The sequence below is a fragment of the Aplysia californica genome, unplaced genomic scaffold, assembly GCF_000002075.1.
Source record: "Aplysia californica isolate F4 #8 unplaced genomic scaffold, AplCal3.0 scaffold00387, whole genome shotgun sequence".
Classification (NCBI taxonomy): Eukaryota; Metazoa; Mollusca; class Gastropoda; order Aplysiida; family Aplysiidae; genus Aplysia; species Aplysia californica.
This window is the reverse complement of record NW_004797657.1, coordinates 301,553-321,754: the sequence shown is the minus strand read 5'-3', so window position 1 is coordinate 321,754 and position 20,202 is coordinate 301,553. Positions and strand designations below refer to the sequence as shown.

Below are 20,202 nucleotides of genomic sequence, written 5' to 3'. Positions count from 1 at the left end.
CCCCAAAAAAAAAAAATAAAAAACCCCAACAGCAAGCTGGCGATCATCATCATCATGTATGCAGGAAGCCTGAAGGCCATCTCAAGACATTTTGGACTCCGGGAAATAACCCATTACAATTCCATCATCTCGTCATCAAATAACTTCCCTTGACACTGGGCATACCATGCTCAGAAGACGGCATTAAAACCTCATTATACCGCCAACTTCATGATTGTCCCAAGCTTGGCAGTGGGTTTGATTGTACTTTAAAATAGAATTGTAAACAATCACTAGGTAAACAAAAGCTGAACTCAAAGTTTTTAAAAAATGCATTCAGTCATTAATTAACCTGTTGTGGACATTGTTGACAGCCTACAAGATTACTCGTATCCAGGCAGCCACCTCATTACGAGAAAATCTTAACCCCTTCATGATTCTTTTAAAACTTGCTCCAGTCCATCATTTCCAAGTTTTATACAAACATTTCTTTAGAGTTACCTTTCGTACACTTCTGCACGCTTATTGCACGCTAATTTTGCAGCTGTTTGGAGGCAGCCCAGGTGGTTGTGTCTGCTCAGGGAGGCAACTCAGGTGAAAATGGGTTAAAATTTAGCTCATTAAGAAAAACCCCATCTTCCAGAAAGAACAAAATCGGAACACATTCTTGTTGTATCTTTTCATTTAGTTATAATTATGCCATCACAAGTCTGCTATACTCTCAGCATGAACAAGCACAGAATCAGGGTCTGATTTATGCAGCATAAAAAATCCTTGGACTTGGGCAGCAGACACAGGACACTTCAAAGCAGCGATTCTGTCTGCAAATTCCCCCGCTTTCGACTCGGGCTCCTCCGGATAGAACCTGCGGAACATTTGTTCTTGCTGAAAGTGACTGGTGTAGTCAATGAGCTCCTTCACGTCCACTCGACCCGGTCGAATCAGGGCCTTGTCCAGTCTGAAAATGAGGTAAGAGTAAAAATATACTTGCAACAGAGGTAAAGCAGCAAGACTTATTTTTATCACTGTCGGGAAAAAAAAACCCAACTTCAAAACGTTTTGCTTTCTCTGTAAAGCAGGGAGTAGAGAAGTCGATAATATTTCTTGCATTAGTGACTGTATTGTTAAAAGTTTCTGAGTGACACTTAGAGACAGAAAGAAAAACAGATACATACTACTCCATTTCATAAATAAGTTTTCCTCCTTTATAAAACAAAACCATAAGGCCTAGATTGATGAAATTTGGCACAATATACCTTTTATATATGCTCTATTTTAAGGGTATGGAAGGGCTGCCAACCCATCTTCTTAGTTTTCAGTAATGACCAAGAAGAAAATAAGTCATTTTCCATAAAAATTAGTAATAGTGCTCTCATTTTCAAATTACTAGGCCTATATTACAACGAACAAAAATATGTCTTAATTACGGAAAAATAGGGCTTATCGAAAATTAAATAAATGTGAAGGCCAAAGTCTAGCTTTACACTCACCTTTTAAATCACAAAATGGTAGATGACTGATGTAATGGATTTAGGGTTAGCTGTTCCTTTTTTTTAGGGGGGCGGGGGAGATTTAGGATTGGCGGTTTTCCGACAATTGTCGGACGATTTACATGTCTGCACTAAGATTTGTTTTTAAAAAAAGCCAAAAATATATTTTTTTATAGCCAAAAAATCTGCTGTCGGTAAAAATCGTAATAAATCGCCTGACGATCGGAATTTCGTAGTGGGGCTAAAAAATCGTAATGATTACGAAAAAATCGGAATGGTAGGCAGCCCTGGTATGGGCAAGACCACAAACCAATCAAACCAAAGAACTTGACTTTGTGCGATAAGTTGCTCCGCCCTGGGACAGCAGTATAGGCGATCTTGTACACTATTAGGCTATTTTTGGGGGGGGGGGGGTTCACCTGGGCCGTCATAAAGTGAGTCTATTAAACATCCCTTTCCCTCTACCACTTTCAGAGCAAACTCATCATTTGGTTCACATTGTTCAGATACCTTTATCCAAAAACAAATATCCCTCACTCTTAAAAATGTGTTAAAAATTTTCTCTAAAGAATAATATATGATAAACAATTAAGAACTCACATTTTACGGATGTTTTTTATTACAAGAAAATGTAAATGAAGGAATATTTCTCAATGCTTAACTTGAAGACTCACCTGTCAATGTAGTTTGTGGTCATAAACAGAATCCTGGCTTCTGTGGAGGCAACTCCATCCAGAGCGTTGAGAAGGCCAGACAGAGTCAGTCTGCCCATCCCTTGATATGCCACTGGATCTGAAGAAGGAATGAAGAAGGAAATCAAACACTAAATAACTAGAAATCAAGTGCATTGCATAAATCAAAGAAACCAAGAAATGTTTATGAACATTTGACATAGAGATTGGCACATTCTTCAAGGGCAGAAAATATTCATCTTTCAAATACTAGTTTACCAACAAGGGTCAACTTTTCTAGCCCTAGACTACCGGTATCCTTAACAAAGTTCCAAGTACAGTTAAACCTGTGTAAGACGGCCACCCATTGTCAAGGAGAAAAGTGGCCGTATAAGACAGGTGACCGTCTTAGGCAGGACTGATCAAGATGAAAAAAACAAACCATTCCCATCTGAGGTCCCTATCGAAAGTAGCCGCATTGTTGTTGTTGTTGGTTTGTATTTTGTTTGTAATTTTTGTTTTGTAGCTGATTTTGCAAAAGGGTGACAATAAAACAAAATGTATCAGACGAGGAAGACCGAATGCCATATTATAACAAACACATGGGTCTCCACCACTCGTAGAACGAGCGACGCTTCTGTCACAAGTTCATGTTGACGTCCAATGTTACTTTATTATAGACTGGGTAAACAGTGACCACTCATCTCACTTACGATTTGTGTATGAGTTCTGGGCGGGGCTTATGGGTTATGAGGGATCACACGCTTACCTCACCAGCAGTTGAAAATTGGTAGCCATGTGTCAACCCGTGGGAGGGGCCTACACAACATGATCGGTTGGAGGGACTACCTAACAACAACGACAGGTGATCGAATATGACGGCTCGCCCACAACGCAAGGGGCCAATGCACAACTTATGACAAAACGTAATGGAGTCACTAAGGTGGTCGTCCAAGACAGGTGTTATTGCTTAGTGTGATAGGGGTTGTGTGTTAAAATATGGAGGCCGCGGCCGCGTTGGACAGGTGCCCGTTTTTCACAGTTAAATTATATAGAAAAAAACAGAAGGGGGAAATGGAAAGTGGCCGTTTGTACAGGTGGCCGTCTTATAGAGGTGGCCGTCAGGGTGGGTTTTTTAACTGTATTGTTTCCTACACGTGATCTTTGACAACACATCATAAAACTTTATCCCATTTCATGTCACTCAAATTCTAGTATGACATTTTTTTTCCTTAGATAACTAAATGATTGCATTTACAAATGTTGTAAGTCCTGACCAATGAAATTGAGATCATTTAAGAGGCAGGGTCTTGACCCTGCAAGTAAAAGCTGACAAGTACTGAGAGGAATGCTATAGTGCAGTAGAAATTCCATCAGTAAGACGAAGACACAGCATAAAATACCTTCCCCTAGCTGGACTCAGACTCATATCTTGAGAGCAAGGAAAAGATTCATACCATAACAACAAAAGATTTGCCAGTTTTTTCAAAGTGAGAAAAGAAGAGTCATAAATCATAACAAGAAAAGGTGATTTTGTGGCTCAACAATCCTCCCTTTTTCAAAGGCAGCAAAATACCCGCTAACAAACTGAAAAGTTACCCAATGCTTAATTAATAAAGTACGTAAACCCGAGATCAATTTCAGGGAAAGGCGGGCTTTTTTTAGACACACGCCTGGCCAAAAGTATACACTTGAACCCACCAGAAAACTCTTAGTCTTACTCATCTCCTCAAAAGCGCTGTCTTTCACTACTCACCATATTTTCTATTTCCTGCCTTAACCATTTGCCCAGCATGCACTTTTCTTTCATTACTTATAAAATCAATTTTGCCCTCTTTCAATTACAAAAAAACACAATAACATGATGTTCTCTGTTATATCCCAAAAACATTTGAAAAAACATCCATCCATTCCCTCAACTCTCTTATCTTACTTTCAGAAGACAGGTCACGACTGACAAAAGCCGCATCCACATCCTCCAATAAGATGATGCTCTGTTCAGGGGCATTGGTCAGCAGATAGCTCAAGCGGTCATCAGACATGGCCTTGTCACTCAAATTGAGGACACAGATGCTGTAGTCAATGGCGCCTTAAATAAACAAACACATGCTAGATATCACACACAATGAAATGAAGAAAGAAATCAGGAAAAGAAATAAAATAAATGTTAGCAGCACTGTAACATCTGTGGAACAGACAAGTAAAACAAAGTACAAAGTATCTTGTCAATCATAAATAAATAAGACTGACTGGAAATAATGAACTCTTTAAGCTTTGAAGAAAAATTGGAAGTTGAAACAGAAAGACTAAGTCACAATACACATGACAAAAGCAACAACACACTGTACCCCATACCCCTTTCTCTCCACATTTTATGCATCACATTATCTATTAAAGGCATATATCCACAACTCCCCTCCCCCCTCCGCCCTCCCCCTCCCCCAGAGAATAACTTGAAGCATAATGCAAAAGTATAAACGTCATTAAGAATCATGAATGCTTTTTACATTTTTTCTATTCTTGAAGTGATGGTAAATAAGTCTACTTTGATACATTTACAAGGGAAAAATGCTTTAACTGTGATCATCATCAAATAATAACACTTGCCCAGGAAGAAAACCACGGTCTCAGTATCCCAAAATGAATACAAACTATAACTGTCATGACACAACAGCTGTCTTCTCCCTCCTTTCCCTCTCAATTCAAAGCCATTCCATCCAGCATTGAATAATAACACATTCTCTCATCAGGACATTAAAATCATGTTCACACTCATTCTTACAGTAAAAAACTCTAATGCAGAAAATATCTACTACAAGTGTGCCATAGATGAGTAACTATAATAATAATATTCTAGTCAAGTATCATCGAAACTGGTGGGTGCAAATCTAGTTCAACATTAACTATGAGAGTGCACATATGTTTTCTATAGTTATTAGAACTCCAGCAGTTGTTTTGTTTAAGCCACCACCCCTTCCCCACCCAGAGCAAAGAATTCTTTCATTAATATTCAATGTATACAGTGAAAAAAGCATACACACACAAACTTTTCCCCTGATAGATAAAATTCTAGATAGGCGTTTCATTTATATGTCTTGATAAATTAATACAGTCTAGCGTGCACATGGCGAACATGCACATAGCAAACAGATTTTCAGCTCCAGAATTTTTTTCTTTTTAAAATACATCCAAAGTGGAATTTGTACAAAAGAAAAAGATGTCCACATCCCACCAGTTTGGCTATGTACATAATAGACATTGTTGACATACAGTGGAGTCCACTTATAACGAGTTTGGAAAAAACGAGAAGTCTGTTTTAAAGACATAATGCAAAACCTCGCCCGTTGAGAAACTTGTTGCTGATCTTGCGAAACTAAGAATGGGAGAGCCATGTGCTTTAACAATGAAGGCCGGAGCGACCGAGTTGGGAGGTTGTGGCATGCGCAAACAAGCAGAATGCATCGCGTGATAGGCCAGTGTAAGCCTACTTTAGATTATCAAGGCCTACCATGCCTCTCACTTCTCCGATGCGGGGATGGAGAGGTCATAGCAATGTGATGGATGGAGCGAATGTGTGACGTGCGCAAGCAGACAGAATGCACCACAGGGTGGGGTGGGGTGGGGGAAAACACAGCGGGCGAGTTAGCCTAGAGCCCTTTCTTTCTGATCGCCAACGCCGAGCTGTCAGTCCACATTGCTAGATCTAGCGCTAGAGAAAGAAACCTGATTCGATTTTTGAGCAAGTAAGATCCAGAGGTCAAGTTGAAACAAAATCATCATCAGGGGAGATAGCAAAAGGAAATAAACAGAACACCAAACTCATAGATTAGGCCTACTTCACAGTTTCCCTTGAATTTATTACTGGATCCCTTATAGCGAGAATCCTGCTATAACGGACATTTTGCTCCGGTCCCCTCCCTCTCGTTATAACAGGATTCCACTGTAGTAACAAAGACAATTATCAGAAAAAAAGAACTACCATGGAATTTCAAACTGAAATTTGTAGAAAGTTTCACTTTTCAAGTCTATCTTTAGTAAGAAGTACCTGCCAGGGCCATAATGTAGCTACTCTTTCCACAACCTGGAGGGCCGTACAGCAGGTACCCTCTTCTATACGGAATTCCTCGATCCATGTACCATTTGGGGTTGTTGATAAATTCTTGAATATCATCCCGAATCTTTTCTGAAATTCCACAATCCAAGACCACAGAATTAAGAGGCCTTTTCCTTCTTGGGTAACCCATTGGTCGCCACTCTGGACCAACAGCACTATACATCACAGTCTGACCTTCAGTGCTCAGAAGAGCAAGTGTCCGTGCCTCTTCCAAAATGTTCATGAACAATTCTCTGTTCCTTCCCAAAGATGTTAGAGTCACGGTCTCAAACACTTCAACCATTTTGTTGTCTCTGTTTCTTTCCACAAATATTGGATAGTTCTTATACCAGAAATAGTGGTTCCCTGGACTGGGCACAAAATGAAACCTTGTCTTCACCTGCCCTGCTGCTGTTTGCTGGAACTCTGTTTCTACACTGAGATGCTGAGTTTTGGTACCGTATTTGCTGATCCACTGTAACAACCACTGATAGCTCTTGTCTCTGCTTGTTACCTCCATAGTGACCATAAACTGCCGTCGGAAAACAATGGTAGCACCTTGGAGCCCTCTGCGGGCAACAGCAGCCAAAACTCCAACTCCAAAGAGGCCTGCCCCAGCCCCAAAATATGGGTTGTCCCCAAGCGTGGAGATATAATCAGAAAAAGGCATTTTAGTTATCCACTTCACTCAGCAGTAGTATCTGAAAGGTAAATGGAAAAAAGCATGTAAAATAGACTGAAAAGCAAAATATTTTTCGTAGAAGTTCTTAACATATTATATCTTCATCCAAACAGAAGATTAAAAGTGAATAATATTCCAATAGAAGTGTCCATTTTAAATTAGAATGAGAAATAAAATAATTATTTCTCAGCTATAGATTTATGTTGAGTGACTGAAGTATGGATGACATGATCATGATTCAAGTACTGTTCACGTGAACTTCTAAAATGAACAATAATGACATAATAGTAAAAACAATAATAAGATAACAATAATAGAAATTATACAAATTAAGTATTACAAGTGTATGATTTGATTTGATTGTGCATTGCACATTTAATAAAAATAAATTTAGGATGTACTGCGCTAACAAGAAAGCTGCTCCTTGGCTGATTGCATTTTCACATAAACTTCATGCACAGAGAAGTAAAGCTGGTGATGATGCTGACATTTGGGCACACATAAAAATCAGTGAAAACAGAGACTTCAGGCTTCTGATGCATTACCACTGAAACTATCAGAACACTTAGCAATTAATGCTGACATGAGGGTTAAAAAAAAAGACCAGAAGAAGTAATGAAGGGACAAACTTTTATAAACAATAGACAATTTGACCACTTGCAGAGGAACAACAAATGTATGAACCAACCAAAAATCACTAAGCAATTGACCTGCCTGTAGAACTCATCATGTGCATGCTTAAATTATAAAACATTCTCAGTCATTCTGTGAAAGCATAATATATTTCACCGTTTGCTAGTCCAGGCCACACAAACTCTCTTAAAACCTTATAAACTTATAACCGGTTGCCCATTGGCAAATAAGAAAAAACTACCAGCGTGGCACAAACTGAATGAAACCGACGATCACCTTCAAGAACACACAGGTTTGTTTTTAAGGCCACGAGTTGGGCCATTGGTTTGAGGCAGGAATCTATTTATAGTGTCACATAGTGTGCACTGAAGCCGCCCCATGCGCACCGCCGATACCCCTCATTCCACCTATTTCTTTCTCCTTTGTTAAAAATCAAAAATGACCTTGTGTATTCATTGACAGTATCAGATTGCTTTTCATTGACAGTATCAGATTGCTTTTCCTGACTGCATCTGTCCAGGCTTTTCTGCTCGAAAGCTGGCAGGGATGTTTGGAGGTTAAAATAAGTGGAGGGAGAGTGTGAGAGTGTCAGCATCCTTGCTTCCTTCAGCAGAACTTTTCTCTCCCATATTATACCCCCAACTTTGTTTCACTGAACTCTGTTATTATCACGGCTTTTCAATGTATTCATACTTTTTCAGCATGAATATGAAGCAAAAGACATTATTTTCTTGGGTGTGTGAGGATTTGTCAACTCATAGTCATAGCTCCTGATATATGTTGCAAAGTATTATCTTTTGGGGAGGATGTAGAAGAGGGAACACCAAGAACACAATATTTACACTTGTAAATGACATTTCCATACTCATCCCTCGCTCGTTCGATCTGAAATTTCATGATCTGCAACTGTTAAACATCTATTTTCTTTTAACAATTAACATGAGCACTAATGGGCACTCTTCTGGAGAAGTGGTTCTGGCCCAACTCCATAGAAATTTATACACAAAATCGGAAACAAAAGCCGAATTCGAGTAAAAAAGCTGACTGAGTTGTCAGGGCGAAAACGCCACCGGTAAATTTATAGAAAAGATCCACCCATTTAAGACTTTTCGGCACTATATAAATGTTTCTTAGTGTGCTGAGAACAATTTTGGGGCAAAAAACTGTCAAAAACCAATATTTTTGTGAATTTAGCAGGGAAGACCCCCTGCACCCCCCCCCCCCCCCCCCCCCCCCCACCCCCTTTTTTTACGCAACTTCCGTTTTTTTACCATTGTGTAATGCTCTTACACTTTAAAAAGGTTTCATCGTAACATTTCAATCATTTTAATGAGTGGGTTTAAAGGTTTATTACTGTTTATTACTTAATTAGAACCAAAGGCATCACTTTTTCTTGTTTACAGGTCAAGCTAAATAATAATATCACACCTAATTTAACATACTTGCACAGTCATGATTACCTTGCACATCTCCCAAAGTTTTATTTCAACAGTCTGTTATTCTAATATCTGGATCAAGGATGTTTACAAATTGTACAAACTGCATTTATATTTTATCCTTTTTCTATCTCTATGAGAATCTGGTTAAGTTGCATTAATTAACACAAATCTTTAACGAGCACTAGCTTTTATTCTTTAGAAAGTTTCATCTCAACATGTCGGTCATTTTGATGTACGGGTTTAGGGGTATATATTGTGAATAACGTGGTATGCTCTTTAAAATTTTTACGGTCACAATTTTGACGTTTTTTTTTTCTATAGCACCCTATAAAATCTATTGTCTCTATATAATCATTATTACGTTTCAAAAAAATATTAAAAAATTAGGTTCTAATTATCGTAGGATGATAAAATTGGTACCGTTAGAAGGCATTTTTCAAGCTGCATCCATCTAGCCTACCATAAAGAAAATTTAAATACTGTAATTTTGATATTTCCATGAGACAACTTAGGCCGGGACCACTTCTCCCAAAGAGAGCCCACCAATGTTCAAATTCTAACTTTAATAAATTAAGATTTAACCATCATACCCATGGGATCATATAGGCCTACACATTGTTTACAGAATAACTGTGATGTCTCAACCGCAAGTAGTTGTAATGAGTGACATTCTTGTTGTGTTAATAACACAGTAACATAAACAAAGGAGTCCACTTCAACTGGTCTTGTGTCATTATTTCAAATTTATTAAGACTAGAATCTAGATATTAGATCTAGATCTAGATGAGATCTAGACCTGGAGGTGAGTGATATCAGAGCCTGAATCTTACTCAAGAAAAAAAAAAGTTTTATACAAACACATAGGACAATGCTATGGGAGTACAGTGGAACCTGTGTAAGACGGCCACCCATTGTCAAGGAGAAAAGTGGCCGTATAAGACAGGACTGATCAAGATGAAGAAAACAAACCATTCATTTCTGAGGTTCCAACCGAAGTTAGCTGTATCGTTGTTGTTGTTTTCGCAGGGTTTTTTTCTTTTTTTGTAGCTGCCTTTGTGCAAGGGGGACAAAAAACGAAATGTGTCAGACAAAGAGGACTGAGTACTACGGTAAAACAAACACATGGGTTGCCACCACTCGGAGAACGAGCGACGCTTCGGTCACAATTTCATGTTGACGTCCACTGTTGCTTTGTTACAGACTGGGTAAACAGTGACCACTCATCTCACTTACCATTTGTAGATGAGTTTTGGGCGGCTGGACACAACCTAACTAAGCAGCCTACAGCATGGAGATCAATGCCGAGAAAACCAAGCTAATGACCAATTATACCAATGGCATCAACGTGGACATCAAAGTCAGGTGCGAGAAACTTGAGACCGTCAACAGCTTCAAATTCCTTGGATCAATCGTCTCAGATGAAGGCTCAAGACCAGAAATTCTCGCCAGAACCGCGCAAACAACAGCTGCACTGACAAATCTGAAGGCTATTTGGAGGGACAGAAACATCACACACAACTCAAAAATCAGACTAATGTGCTCACTGGTCATCTCAATATTTTTATACGCCTGCGAGTCATGGACACTGACAGCAGAATTAGAGAAATTACCGCAGACTCCTTGACATCTCGTACAAAGACCATGTTTCAAAGGCTGAGGAACGAAAGAGCATCACCAACACAGTGGGGCAGCATGAAGATCCCTATACTGACCACAGTGAAGAGACGAAAATTAAAATGGTATGGGCATTTCACAAGAGCCACAGGACTTGCCAAAACAATCCTGCAAGGAAAGAGAAAGAGAGGAAGGCAGAGAAGGAGATGGAGGACAACATTATAATTATAGAGTGGACAGGAAAGACGATGGGTGACAATATCATGAGGAAAGCAGAGGACAAAAAATAAATGACGCGAGCTGGTTTTCAGATGCAGTGGTGCCCCCACCATTGCCCCAACACGGGATAGAAGAAAAAGAAGAAGAAGAATGAGTTTAAAGAGGGTACACGCTTATCTCACCAGCAGCTAAAAATTTGTCACCTATTGGTCAACAGTGGAGGGGTCGGCGCATTTTCGGTAGTTCCCACCCAGCAATTGTTATTTGCCGGTTTTGGCCCCAAGAGTAGTTCAGAAGCCCCCCTGACCTAATAAAAAATGTAGTGGGAGGTTTCAGGGGGGGGGGGCATGCCCCCCCCCCCTCTGAATTGAACAATAATTTGATGTTTTGCAGTTGTTAGGTTTGATATCTTAGCTCACCATGCATCAGATGTATAGATCTAGATCTGGATGTAGATCTAGGCTCAAATAAGGGGGGTGGGAACTACCGAAAAAGCACCGAGGGTCTACGCAACATGACATAATCAGTTGGAGGGACTACCTAACAACAACGACAGGTGATTGGATACTATGACGGCTCGCCCACCACTCCAAGCCCCAAAGGCCAATGCACAATTTATGACAAAACGTTGAAGTCACAAAGGAGTAAGGTGGTCGTCAAAGACAGGGGTTATCGTTTGATATGATAGAAGGCGTTCTTACTTGTTAAAATATGGTGGCCGCGGCTGCGTTGGACAGGTGCCCGTTTTACACAGTTAAATAATAAATTATACATAAATCTAGAAAAAACGCAAGGGGGGAATGGAAAGTGGCCGTTTGTACAGGTGGCTGTCAGGGCAGGTTCAACTGTAGATCTACTTCCAATGCGACCTCCGGTAAGATTGAAGAATACCGGCACCGGACCAGCGGGCTGACTTTGCCTAGATGTCACCCACCCCACATTCTCGAGCAATAATATATACGAGTGGGGTAAGATTGAAGAATACCGGACCAGCGGACTGACTTTGCCTATGTCTCAACCTTAGGAATTCATAATTTTCCCGTTTTTAATATCTCTCAATGGAACCCCCTCTCCCACCTCCTCCACCCCAACCACCCGCCCCACCTACCCCACTTTCTCGCGCAATCAATAGATCTAGATCTAATTAATGTAGATCTACGAGTGGTCCGGTATTCTTCAATCTTCCTACGAGTGGTCCGGTATTCTTCAATCTTCCCGGCCTCCAAAGTTATTTATGGACTACATTCAATAATCTAGTTGAGAGCAACTTACTTTAAACTTTTCGCTATTTCATAATAACATGACTTTTCGGGGTTACAGGAAAAGCTGAAAGTCAACATCGTTCATGGGCGCAGCCATCTTTGTTGGGGACATAACTCTGGAATTTTGTTCGCTGCTCTGATTTGTAAGAGTAGTTTTCCTTGGATGCACTTGGCCTATTTCAAAGAGGTTATAATTCTTCTAAACAGAACGAGAGCTCTCAGCTGTGACCTCACGAGTGTTAAACTTGAGGGACGCGCCGGCCATTCCGGATAGGCTAAAACTAAAAGGCCAGTCGGTGCAAAGCAACATTTTTTAATGACAGATTAATGATACTTTGCGAAGTATTTTTATGTTGATTATGCTGAGAGGGAAACAGTATCCTACAACAACACCACCCCCCCGCCCCCATCCTCCCAAACAACCCCCCCCCCAAAAAAAAAAGCGAGCTTAGAAAAACTTGCGACAGAACTCAGCAGTTATCAGTTTTCATTAGTTCAGTTTGAATGGGCACGCGGACGAGGTGGCCGAGTGGTTAAGGCGATGGACTGCTAATCCATAGGGGTCTCCCCGCGTGGGTTCGAATCCCATCCTCGTCGAACAATTTTTAAAAAAACGTTTCCTCTCCTCCCTGCTTTCCAGTTTCTCATACCCAATCACTGTTTCTAAATTTGATAATGTCTTGGTGATGAAACCAACCTCACGTTGCCAAGTGACGTCGGCAAAGTGGGCCCGCCACGGCGTGGGTCAAAAGCCCAAAGAAGGATTGCAATACCTTGGCCTTGAAAGTGGAGAATCTTTGGTAATACTAGATCTAACACTGGGCCTACTACTAGATCTAGATCTAAACCTAGATATTATAGAAACAGGCTGCAATTTTTAAATTGATGACGAGTAGACCTACCATGCAGTGTAGTCTACGGTATATGTCATTAGTACTACTAGATCAAGATCTAAAATCTAGAACTAGATCAAGAGATAGATCAACAAACCTGTCGACATAAAAGGTAAATTCGTCTTAAATAAAGTGTTTGGCTCAAGATCTAGATTCTCCCTCCATACTAATTAACATAACTAGATCTAGATCTAGATCTAATTATGTATCAGTAGGATCCAGATCTGTCTGATGATGGCTTGTTGACCTCGATCGAAAGGTCAAATGTTGTTTCTTTGCAGTCCCCCAGTGCAAAGCAGTGTTAGGGGACTGCACAGTCCCCGAGTAAGCAGCGCTAGGGAACCCTAACAACTTCTTTAGCGAATTTGATGCCAGAACTAATAGATATACAACTTAAACTTCTCGCCGAATCTATCGACGCACTCTCCGTTAATGTGGGTAGAAGAATGTTAAAGGAAACTGCGGAGCTCACATCCGCAGGGTAGAGGAGTCCCTGTGAAGACTAAGTAAGCGCTGCTGCCGGGAGCTAATAACACGCACTGTTCTGCGCCAGTCAGTCCAGTGTTTGCCAGGTTGATAATTCCTGCGTTTATTCGGTCGAATTCACGTGGGAACAAATATATAAACATGTTGTGGCTCAAATCAATGTTAGAAAGAAAGGGTAAGTTCCAAAAAAACGCCTGCCTCAACGAAGGATAATATATTATATTGTTATTCGCTAAGTTCAGAACAGACACTGCAGGTGGAAATCAATTGGGTATACGACAAGTTAGTTTGTTCTTTTCTCGAGACAAAACTTGAAGAGGCAGAGACCTCGGAGGAACAGGTATCTCTCCCATGCTGTTATAGTTTAAACTAAATCTGGTCAGATTTAGCCCATTGAATACCCTATCATCAAAGTATAGTATTCTGCAGTCATCTTAAGTAAGTTTCATGACTGAATGAGTCAATGGTGGCATAAAAAAGCAAGAAGATAACAAAATCCTTAATGAAATACGGATTGCACCGTATCCGTAGGAGCGTCAGGCGGTGTAGAGAAGGGACAAGACAAAGTGGGCTGGGAGAGTAAAAGTTGGGCGCATCCATATCTAGCGACGCCAGAGATTTGGCGATACCTTAAAAGGCGAATCTGGAGTAGCTGATCACATACTTCTCTGAAATTCTGAGACTTGTGATGTTGGCGTGTTGTGGGAAATCTTCTGCATAATAATACAATAGCTCTAGTTGGTGGAATTCCAAGTTAACTGGCGTAGAGCCGAGCCTGAGCAACTCAGACCGTGGGATTCGCTCGCCGGGATAACCGAAGCAGGATACATCTGTATGCCAGTGATGCCATTCGCACTTGCACTTGTTCATACACTTTGGGAAAACAGGGTCCACAAAGATGGCTAGAAGAGACACACTGAGTACGAAATGGCCCATTTCAGTCATGCTTTTTCAATCTTGACTTCTTTTCCGCAAAATATTCTTCAGTTTAGAACCTGATGTTTGCTTGTATATAGTTTTAACCCTTGATTTCGATGGTGTCGAAATGAGAGCTCATTGTTGTCAGAAACAGGAAGACCCTCAGACTGGAAGTTGAAAGGTTGACAGGTGTTGTCTTCCGAATCCAGGTGCCACACTCTTCGTCTTTGTCTCTGGAGAGTAGATTGTCCACAGAGGACATACAGGCTGAAACTGCAAACGAAAGGAAACAATATCAAATAATCATTTCTGTCGATTTGTTCAATCTTCTGAAGTCTGTATTATTACTCGTCTCTCCATCTCGCAGTGTAATCAATTGAAAATACTTTGTGTTTTGAGCTTCTTAATCGATGTTTCCCAAAATATCGGAGTTTATTAGTGGATGGTCTAGGTACTAATTATTCATTTTAGGCCCGAATGTGTTACTGTTATGCTTGTGGAGAATTTGAAAATTCGCATCCTGAAGGGGCAATTCGATGTCGAGGGAAAAGAATACTAACAAAGGACGAGTAAAGGCAAGTGGGATCGTGGGCATCTAGGTAAAACATCAAATCCAGTTGAATCACAAATACAGTGATGACAAACCTCTACTAAAATCCTAACTGGAGAAGTTGTACAGAGATGAATGTCCTGTAATTAGTGCATCCACGCCCTACCCGCCTTCTCGCCATCAACATTAGACTACCTTAACACAACATTAAACTTCCCCCCGGAGCTCTCGTGGCCAAGAGGTAAGGTGTTGGCCTCTCATTCAAAGGTCCCGGGTTCGAATCCGGGTAGCGACCGAAAAAATTTATTCTCTAAAATTGTCTCCTTTCACCTCCTTTCCTGCTCTCTAGCAATGTTCTGTTGTCTGCTTTCATTTCTACTTTCTGCCCCCGCCCCCTCACCTCCTTTGCCCCTTCCTCTGGGCTCTGACTCTTTCTGCAGCCTTTCTACTGCTACTCCTTGGCTCCTCCTAACTGCTGTCTTTCTGCCACACCCCTGGTCTTCTGGTAGGAAAGATCTAAACCTGCCTTCTCGGACAAGGGCGAAAAATCTCGGAGGGCCCGTGTGCAAATTGTGCACGTTAAAGATCCATTGGTGGCTTAAAATCGATAAGAGTAGGCTTCAGCCGCCACCCGGGCAAAATTCAAAATTTCCTACCAACTGAAAATATTAGGTGTGTCCCGCGCGCTCGTATGACCTTATGCAGTTGCGAGCGCCGTAAAACACTTTACAAAAACAGCAAAACAAACTAAAATTGTTCTCAGTGTCACTCGCGCTCATATCACCTCATGCAGTTGAGAGCAACGTAAAACACTCACGAAAACAAAAGCAATATTGATATATAAAATAATTAACCATGCCTTAACCCCTTAATTCATAAGAGGAGGCCTACTAACATCACCCACAGAATACGCCACCAGCGCGCTCTGCATTACGTCAGAGCTTTTATTGCTCGTAGTATCACCAAGAGGATCCTCTGTGTAAACTGTAGGATTCCACGGACACCAAGTTATCAAGCGGACAAACACCACAACCACGCACAGTTTACACATCGTACGTACAACCGGGTAGGCATGTTCTGAGATTATGACCAGTGGTCATTTGTGTTCACAGACATTTAATATCATAATATTATGAACATATTGTAGCACATTAAATTGCCACCGACAACAGCCTTGTCAATAAAATATTAAAGGAATCATATAAAGTCTTCTGCCAGATGATGTCACACCATCATGAAAAACTGATTTGGGACAGATACATCCACTAATAATATGGGGACAATACAACTAAAAACGGATGAAAACAATCATCTCCCTGAATCAAAAGAAGCAGGAGGGTCTCTCATGGCCTAGAGGTTAAGGTGTTGGCCTCTCATTCAAAGGTCCCGGGTACGAATCCAGGTAGCGACCGAAAAATGTTCTTCTCTAAAAGTGTCTCCTTTCACCTCCTTTCCTGCTCTCTAGCAATGTTCTGTTGTCTGCTTTCATTTCTACTTTCTGCCCCCACCCCCTCACCTCCTTTGCCCCCTCCTCTGGGCTCCTGACTCTTTCTGCAGCCTTTCTACTGCTACTCCTTGACTCCTTCTTACAGCTGTCTTTCTGCCACATCCCTGATCTTCTGGTAGGAAAGATCTACACCTAGCCTTCTCGGACAAGGGCGAAAAATCTCAGAGGGCCCGTGTGCAAGTTGCGCACGTTAAAGATCCCTTGGTGGTCTAAAATCGATAAGAGTAGGCTTCGGCCGCCACCCGGGCAAAATTCAAAATTTCCTACCAACTAAAAGTATTAGGTGTGTCCCGCGCGCTCATATCACCTTATGCAGTTGCGAGCGCATTAAAACACTTACCAAAAAAGAAGAAGAAAAGAAGCAGGAGAGTGAAGGCAACATGACATAAAAGCAATCCATTTTGGTACTATGAAAATGTCCTTATTTAAACAAACTCAGTCACCCACATTGTCTCCCTCCGCCCCCCACCCCCAAACCCCCTCCCGGGAAAAACAAACAATACCTCACTATGATGTACGGCTGACAGCAAAAGGGTTAAGGATTAAGACGGTTGCATCATTATAACTCCGCCCTGGGCAATGAGATTGTGGACAAAGGCGGATGGTGAGGTGCGAAAGTATAACGATTAAATTTGTACACTTATGACGCAATGGTATGATATTGAAATATTGGGGACCTGGAGGGAGGGCGAGAATTTAAAAAATACACAAAGGCGAATGGCTAGTATGTCTACCCCTCCGCGCCCCTCCCCTTTTGCCGGACTCGAGGCAGACGCGCATGGATTAGGACAAAGCAAAATTAAAAATTATTCTGCTCAAAGACTCGACCTGTCAGCTTGTCGCAGGTAGCGTCAGTTTAGAGACTGGACGTTGTAGAAGTCATATCGCTTTTGCCTGTCGCTAAATTTTGAGCGTTTAGATTTCTTGCGTTTAGAAACAACGGAGAGAGAGATTTCGGCTTGACTTTCAAGTTCCTGACTATTTCGCTCGACGTCAAAACGACCAGCCCCTCGCCTGTTTATATTCGTGCCCTGTGTTTTCTACTCTCTCATCTTTGGCGCCATCTATCCCAGTCTTGGTCAAGTCTTCTTCTCCCACCATGTTGCGGACACCTGAGTTTGCACGAATATTGGAGATTTTGGAGTTACGAACGAGAGAGCTCGAGGGGTCAACGGGTCAGTTTCAGGACTCTGGCAGTAGTAATGAAAGGGTTCTCAGTTCATCAAACCTGGATAAAGCTAACAGTGACAGTGCTCTCTGTTCATCAAACCCGGATAAAGCCAGCAGTGACAGTGTGCTTCATTCACCGACTGCAGATTCTGCCCGTAATGCTAGTATGTTTTGTGCATCGATCACGGACATAGCCAGGAATGACAGAGTGCTTTATGCTACGAGCACGGACACAGCGAGTAATGGCAGAGTGCTTCATGCAACGAAGAGGGACATAGCCAATAATGGCAGTAATGACAGAGTGCTTCATGCAACGAACACGGACATAGCGAGTAATAGCATAGTGCTTCTTACAACGAACTCGGATAAGAACTTGATGCCCACGGGAACAGTACCTTTCAATCCCAGGAAACCCAAACGTCAACGAAAGCACGGAGGTGCTAATGCTGAACGATGCGTCACGTCTGAGGCCTGTGCTAGCGATGTGTTCCCTGCACCTAATACATATGTAGCCACGTGTGACGTAATGTCTCCTCCTAGGCCTACAACTGCAAACTACACAGATGTAGCCGCATGTGATGTCACGTATCTTACTAGGCCTGCAACTACAAACAATACAGATGTAGCTTCGTGTGACGTCATGTCTCCTACTACAACTTCAAGCAACACGGACAGTGACTGTGCGCGTACCGAAACATTCCCTACCAATTCGAGAAAACGAAAGCGAAGACAAAGAAAACAACAGAAGAATGGTGGGATTTTCTCTGAGCTGTATGAGTCTACTGGAGAAAAACTGGGTGCTGGGTCCTTTGGTGAAGTCTCCACATACACAAACAAGGAAACGGGGAACTAACACGCAGTGAAAGTCATCGTGGACTGTCGGGGGGAGAGACTCCACAGAGTAAGGAGCGAGATCGAGATGCGTCAGAGGTACAAGAACTGTGAGAGCATCCTCAATTTCGTGGATTTCTATTCTTCAGGAGATACGTTTTTCCTCGTATTCGACAAGATGGCTGGAGGCGACCTGGCCTATGTGTTTGAATCAACTCCGTATCTGAGCGAGTCCCAGGCTTCACGAGTGACCGGCGCCGTCTCTAGAGCGCTCCTGACACTTCACAGCGACGGGGTGGCACACAGAGACCTAAAACCAGAGAACATTTTATGCCATTCCCCACGGGAGATCAACCCAGTCGTCCTCTGCGACTTTGGCCTAGCAAGTGACCCCCCTTCTCGACGTGACCCCTCTGATTGGGACATAACACAGAATTCTACACTTAGTGTAGAATTCTGTGGGACATAGCCAAGCCCACCCTGAGGTCAGCAGTTGGCTGCCCGCAATACATGGCACCAGAGATAGCCGGTTTGCTGTTATCCACGTCACAGAGAAGTAGAGCGCATTACGACACCCGCTGTGACATGTGGAGTCTTGGGGTTTTGCTCTTCGAGATGCTTTTCGACCGTCTGCCGTTTAACGGCGATTGTGGTCGGCACGGACAATCTAAGGACCCCAACTGTCGAAACTGCCACAAGAATGTCTTGCCGAAGGTCTGCAAAGGAAACTATGTCATCCCTAACACCCGCAAATCCGTGTCTGACAGTGACACTGCCGTGGATTTGATCCGGCGCCTTTTGGTCGTTGACCCCCAAACTCGTTACTCAGCCGCCGACGTTCTAAAGCATCCGTTTGTGACTGCACACAGGAACGATGACGTCACGAGAACCGACTGTGTAACGACGTTGCCATGACAATCGTTATTTGCGTTATGAAGACCCAATTTTGGCATGAGTATCCAGGTGCTTTTACTTTTTTTGGACAATAAATTCATCTTTTTAAAAAGTCGCAAACTTCGGACTATGTTACAACATCTACACTGATTACTGATGTTTGTGTATTTGTCTGAACGCGTGTGTCTTCGCAGCGTGCGTGTGTGTGTACGCGTGCGTGTGCGTGTGCGTGTGCGTGTGCGTGTGCGTGTGTGTGTGTGTGTGTGTGCGCGCGCGTGAGTGCGTGAGTGCGTGTGTGACGCACATTTTGGACTATGTTATGATATCTAATCTGATGTTTGTGTGCTTGTCTGAGCGTTGTTTGCGTGTTTGTATGGTATGAGCGTTGTTTGTGTTCCCTTATAAAAGTTAAAATTTCTGGTTCTATTTTTCATTTAGATAGATTAAAGTAGCCTCTGGGTAAAAACCACCAGACACGGTTGTTGTTTTTTACTTTTATTGTTTTTATTGCTTTTCTCTTGTTTTCCTCTTATTCTAAAATTGGTGTTTCCTGTTATATTTGGTAAAGTTAATATATCTTGCTCTCTTTTTCATTTAATAAAGTTGCTGCACTTGGCTAGAAGCTACTAGAACTAGACACGGTTGTTTTCTTTGGGGTTTAAAAAAATCATTTATTGTTATTGTTTTCCTCTTGTCTTCCTCTTAATTTAGAATTAGTATTTCTTTTTTTTTAAATACATATTTCTGGTGGTTCTTATTTTTTATTTAATTTTTAAAGTTGTCTCTGGCTAGAAGCTACTAGTTGTTTTTTATATGGTGTCTTTTTTTTTTTTTATCTTTATTGTTGTTAATGTTTTCCTCGGCTGCGCCA

The 20,202-nt window shown here is 41.7% G+C and overlaps 2 protein-coding genes and 1 non-coding gene across 3 annotated transcripts; 2 read left to right on the top strand and 1 right to left on the bottom strand.

The window, feature by feature from the left end:
• Positions 1–646: 646 nt before the first annotated feature.
• On the bottom strand, positions 647–12,204 carry LOC101853636 (mitochondrial chaperone BCS1). The gene is made up of 5 exons (XM_005103713.3): positions 12,093–12,204; positions 6,186–6,934; positions 4,074–4,229; positions 2,144–2,261; positions 647–937 (listed from the first exon to the last, which is right to left on the bottom strand). Exons 2-5 carry the CDS (start codon positions 6,901–6,903, stop codon positions 682–684), a joined length of 1,248 nt encoding a protein of 415 aa, XP_005103770.1. The 5' UTR covers positions 6,904–6,934; positions 12,093–12,204; the 3' UTR covers positions 647–681.
• A 393-nt stretch (positions 12,205–12,597) lies between these two features.
• On the top strand, positions 12,598–12,679 carry TRNAS-GCU. Its single transcript has one exon. It is a non-coding gene; the product is annotated as a tRNA-Ser (tRNA).
• Positions 12,680–18,492: 5,813 nt separating this feature from the next.
• LOC101856362 (MAP kinase-interacting serine/threonine-protein kinase 1-like) lies at positions 18,493–19,470 on the top strand. Its single transcript, XM_035971157.1, has 2 exons — positions 18,493–18,905; positions 19,031–19,470. Exons 1-2 carry the CDS (start codon positions 18,526–18,528, stop codon positions 19,350–19,352), a joined length of 702 nt encoding a protein of 233 aa, XP_035827050.1. The 5' UTR covers positions 18,493–18,525; the 3' UTR covers positions 19,353–19,470.
• Positions 19,471–20,202: the final 732 nt, after the last annotated feature.

Excerpts from the sequence above, each read along its gene's own strand:
- LOC101853636 (XM_005103713.3), bottom strand. The coding sequence starts at position 6,903 with ATGCCTTTTTCTGATTATATCTCCACGCTTGGGGACAACCCATATTTT. Across the intron at positions 4,230-6,185 it reads CTACATTATGGCCCTGGCAG|GCGCCATTGACTACAGCATC; the intron begins GTACTTCTTACT and ends TGTTTATTTAAG. Across the intron at positions 2,262-4,073 it reads TCGTGACCTGTCTTCTGAAA|ATCCAGTGGCATATCAAGGG; the intron begins GTAAGATAAGAG and ends TTCCTTCTTCAG.
- LOC101856362 (XM_035971157.1), top strand. The coding sequence starts at position 18,526 with ATGCGTCAGAGGTACAAGAACTGTGAGAGCATCCTCAATTTCGTGGAT. Across the intron at positions 18,906-19,030 it reads GTAGAATTCTGTGGGACATA|TCTTGGGGTTTTGCTCTTCG; the intron begins GCCAAGCCCACC and ends TGACATGTGGAG.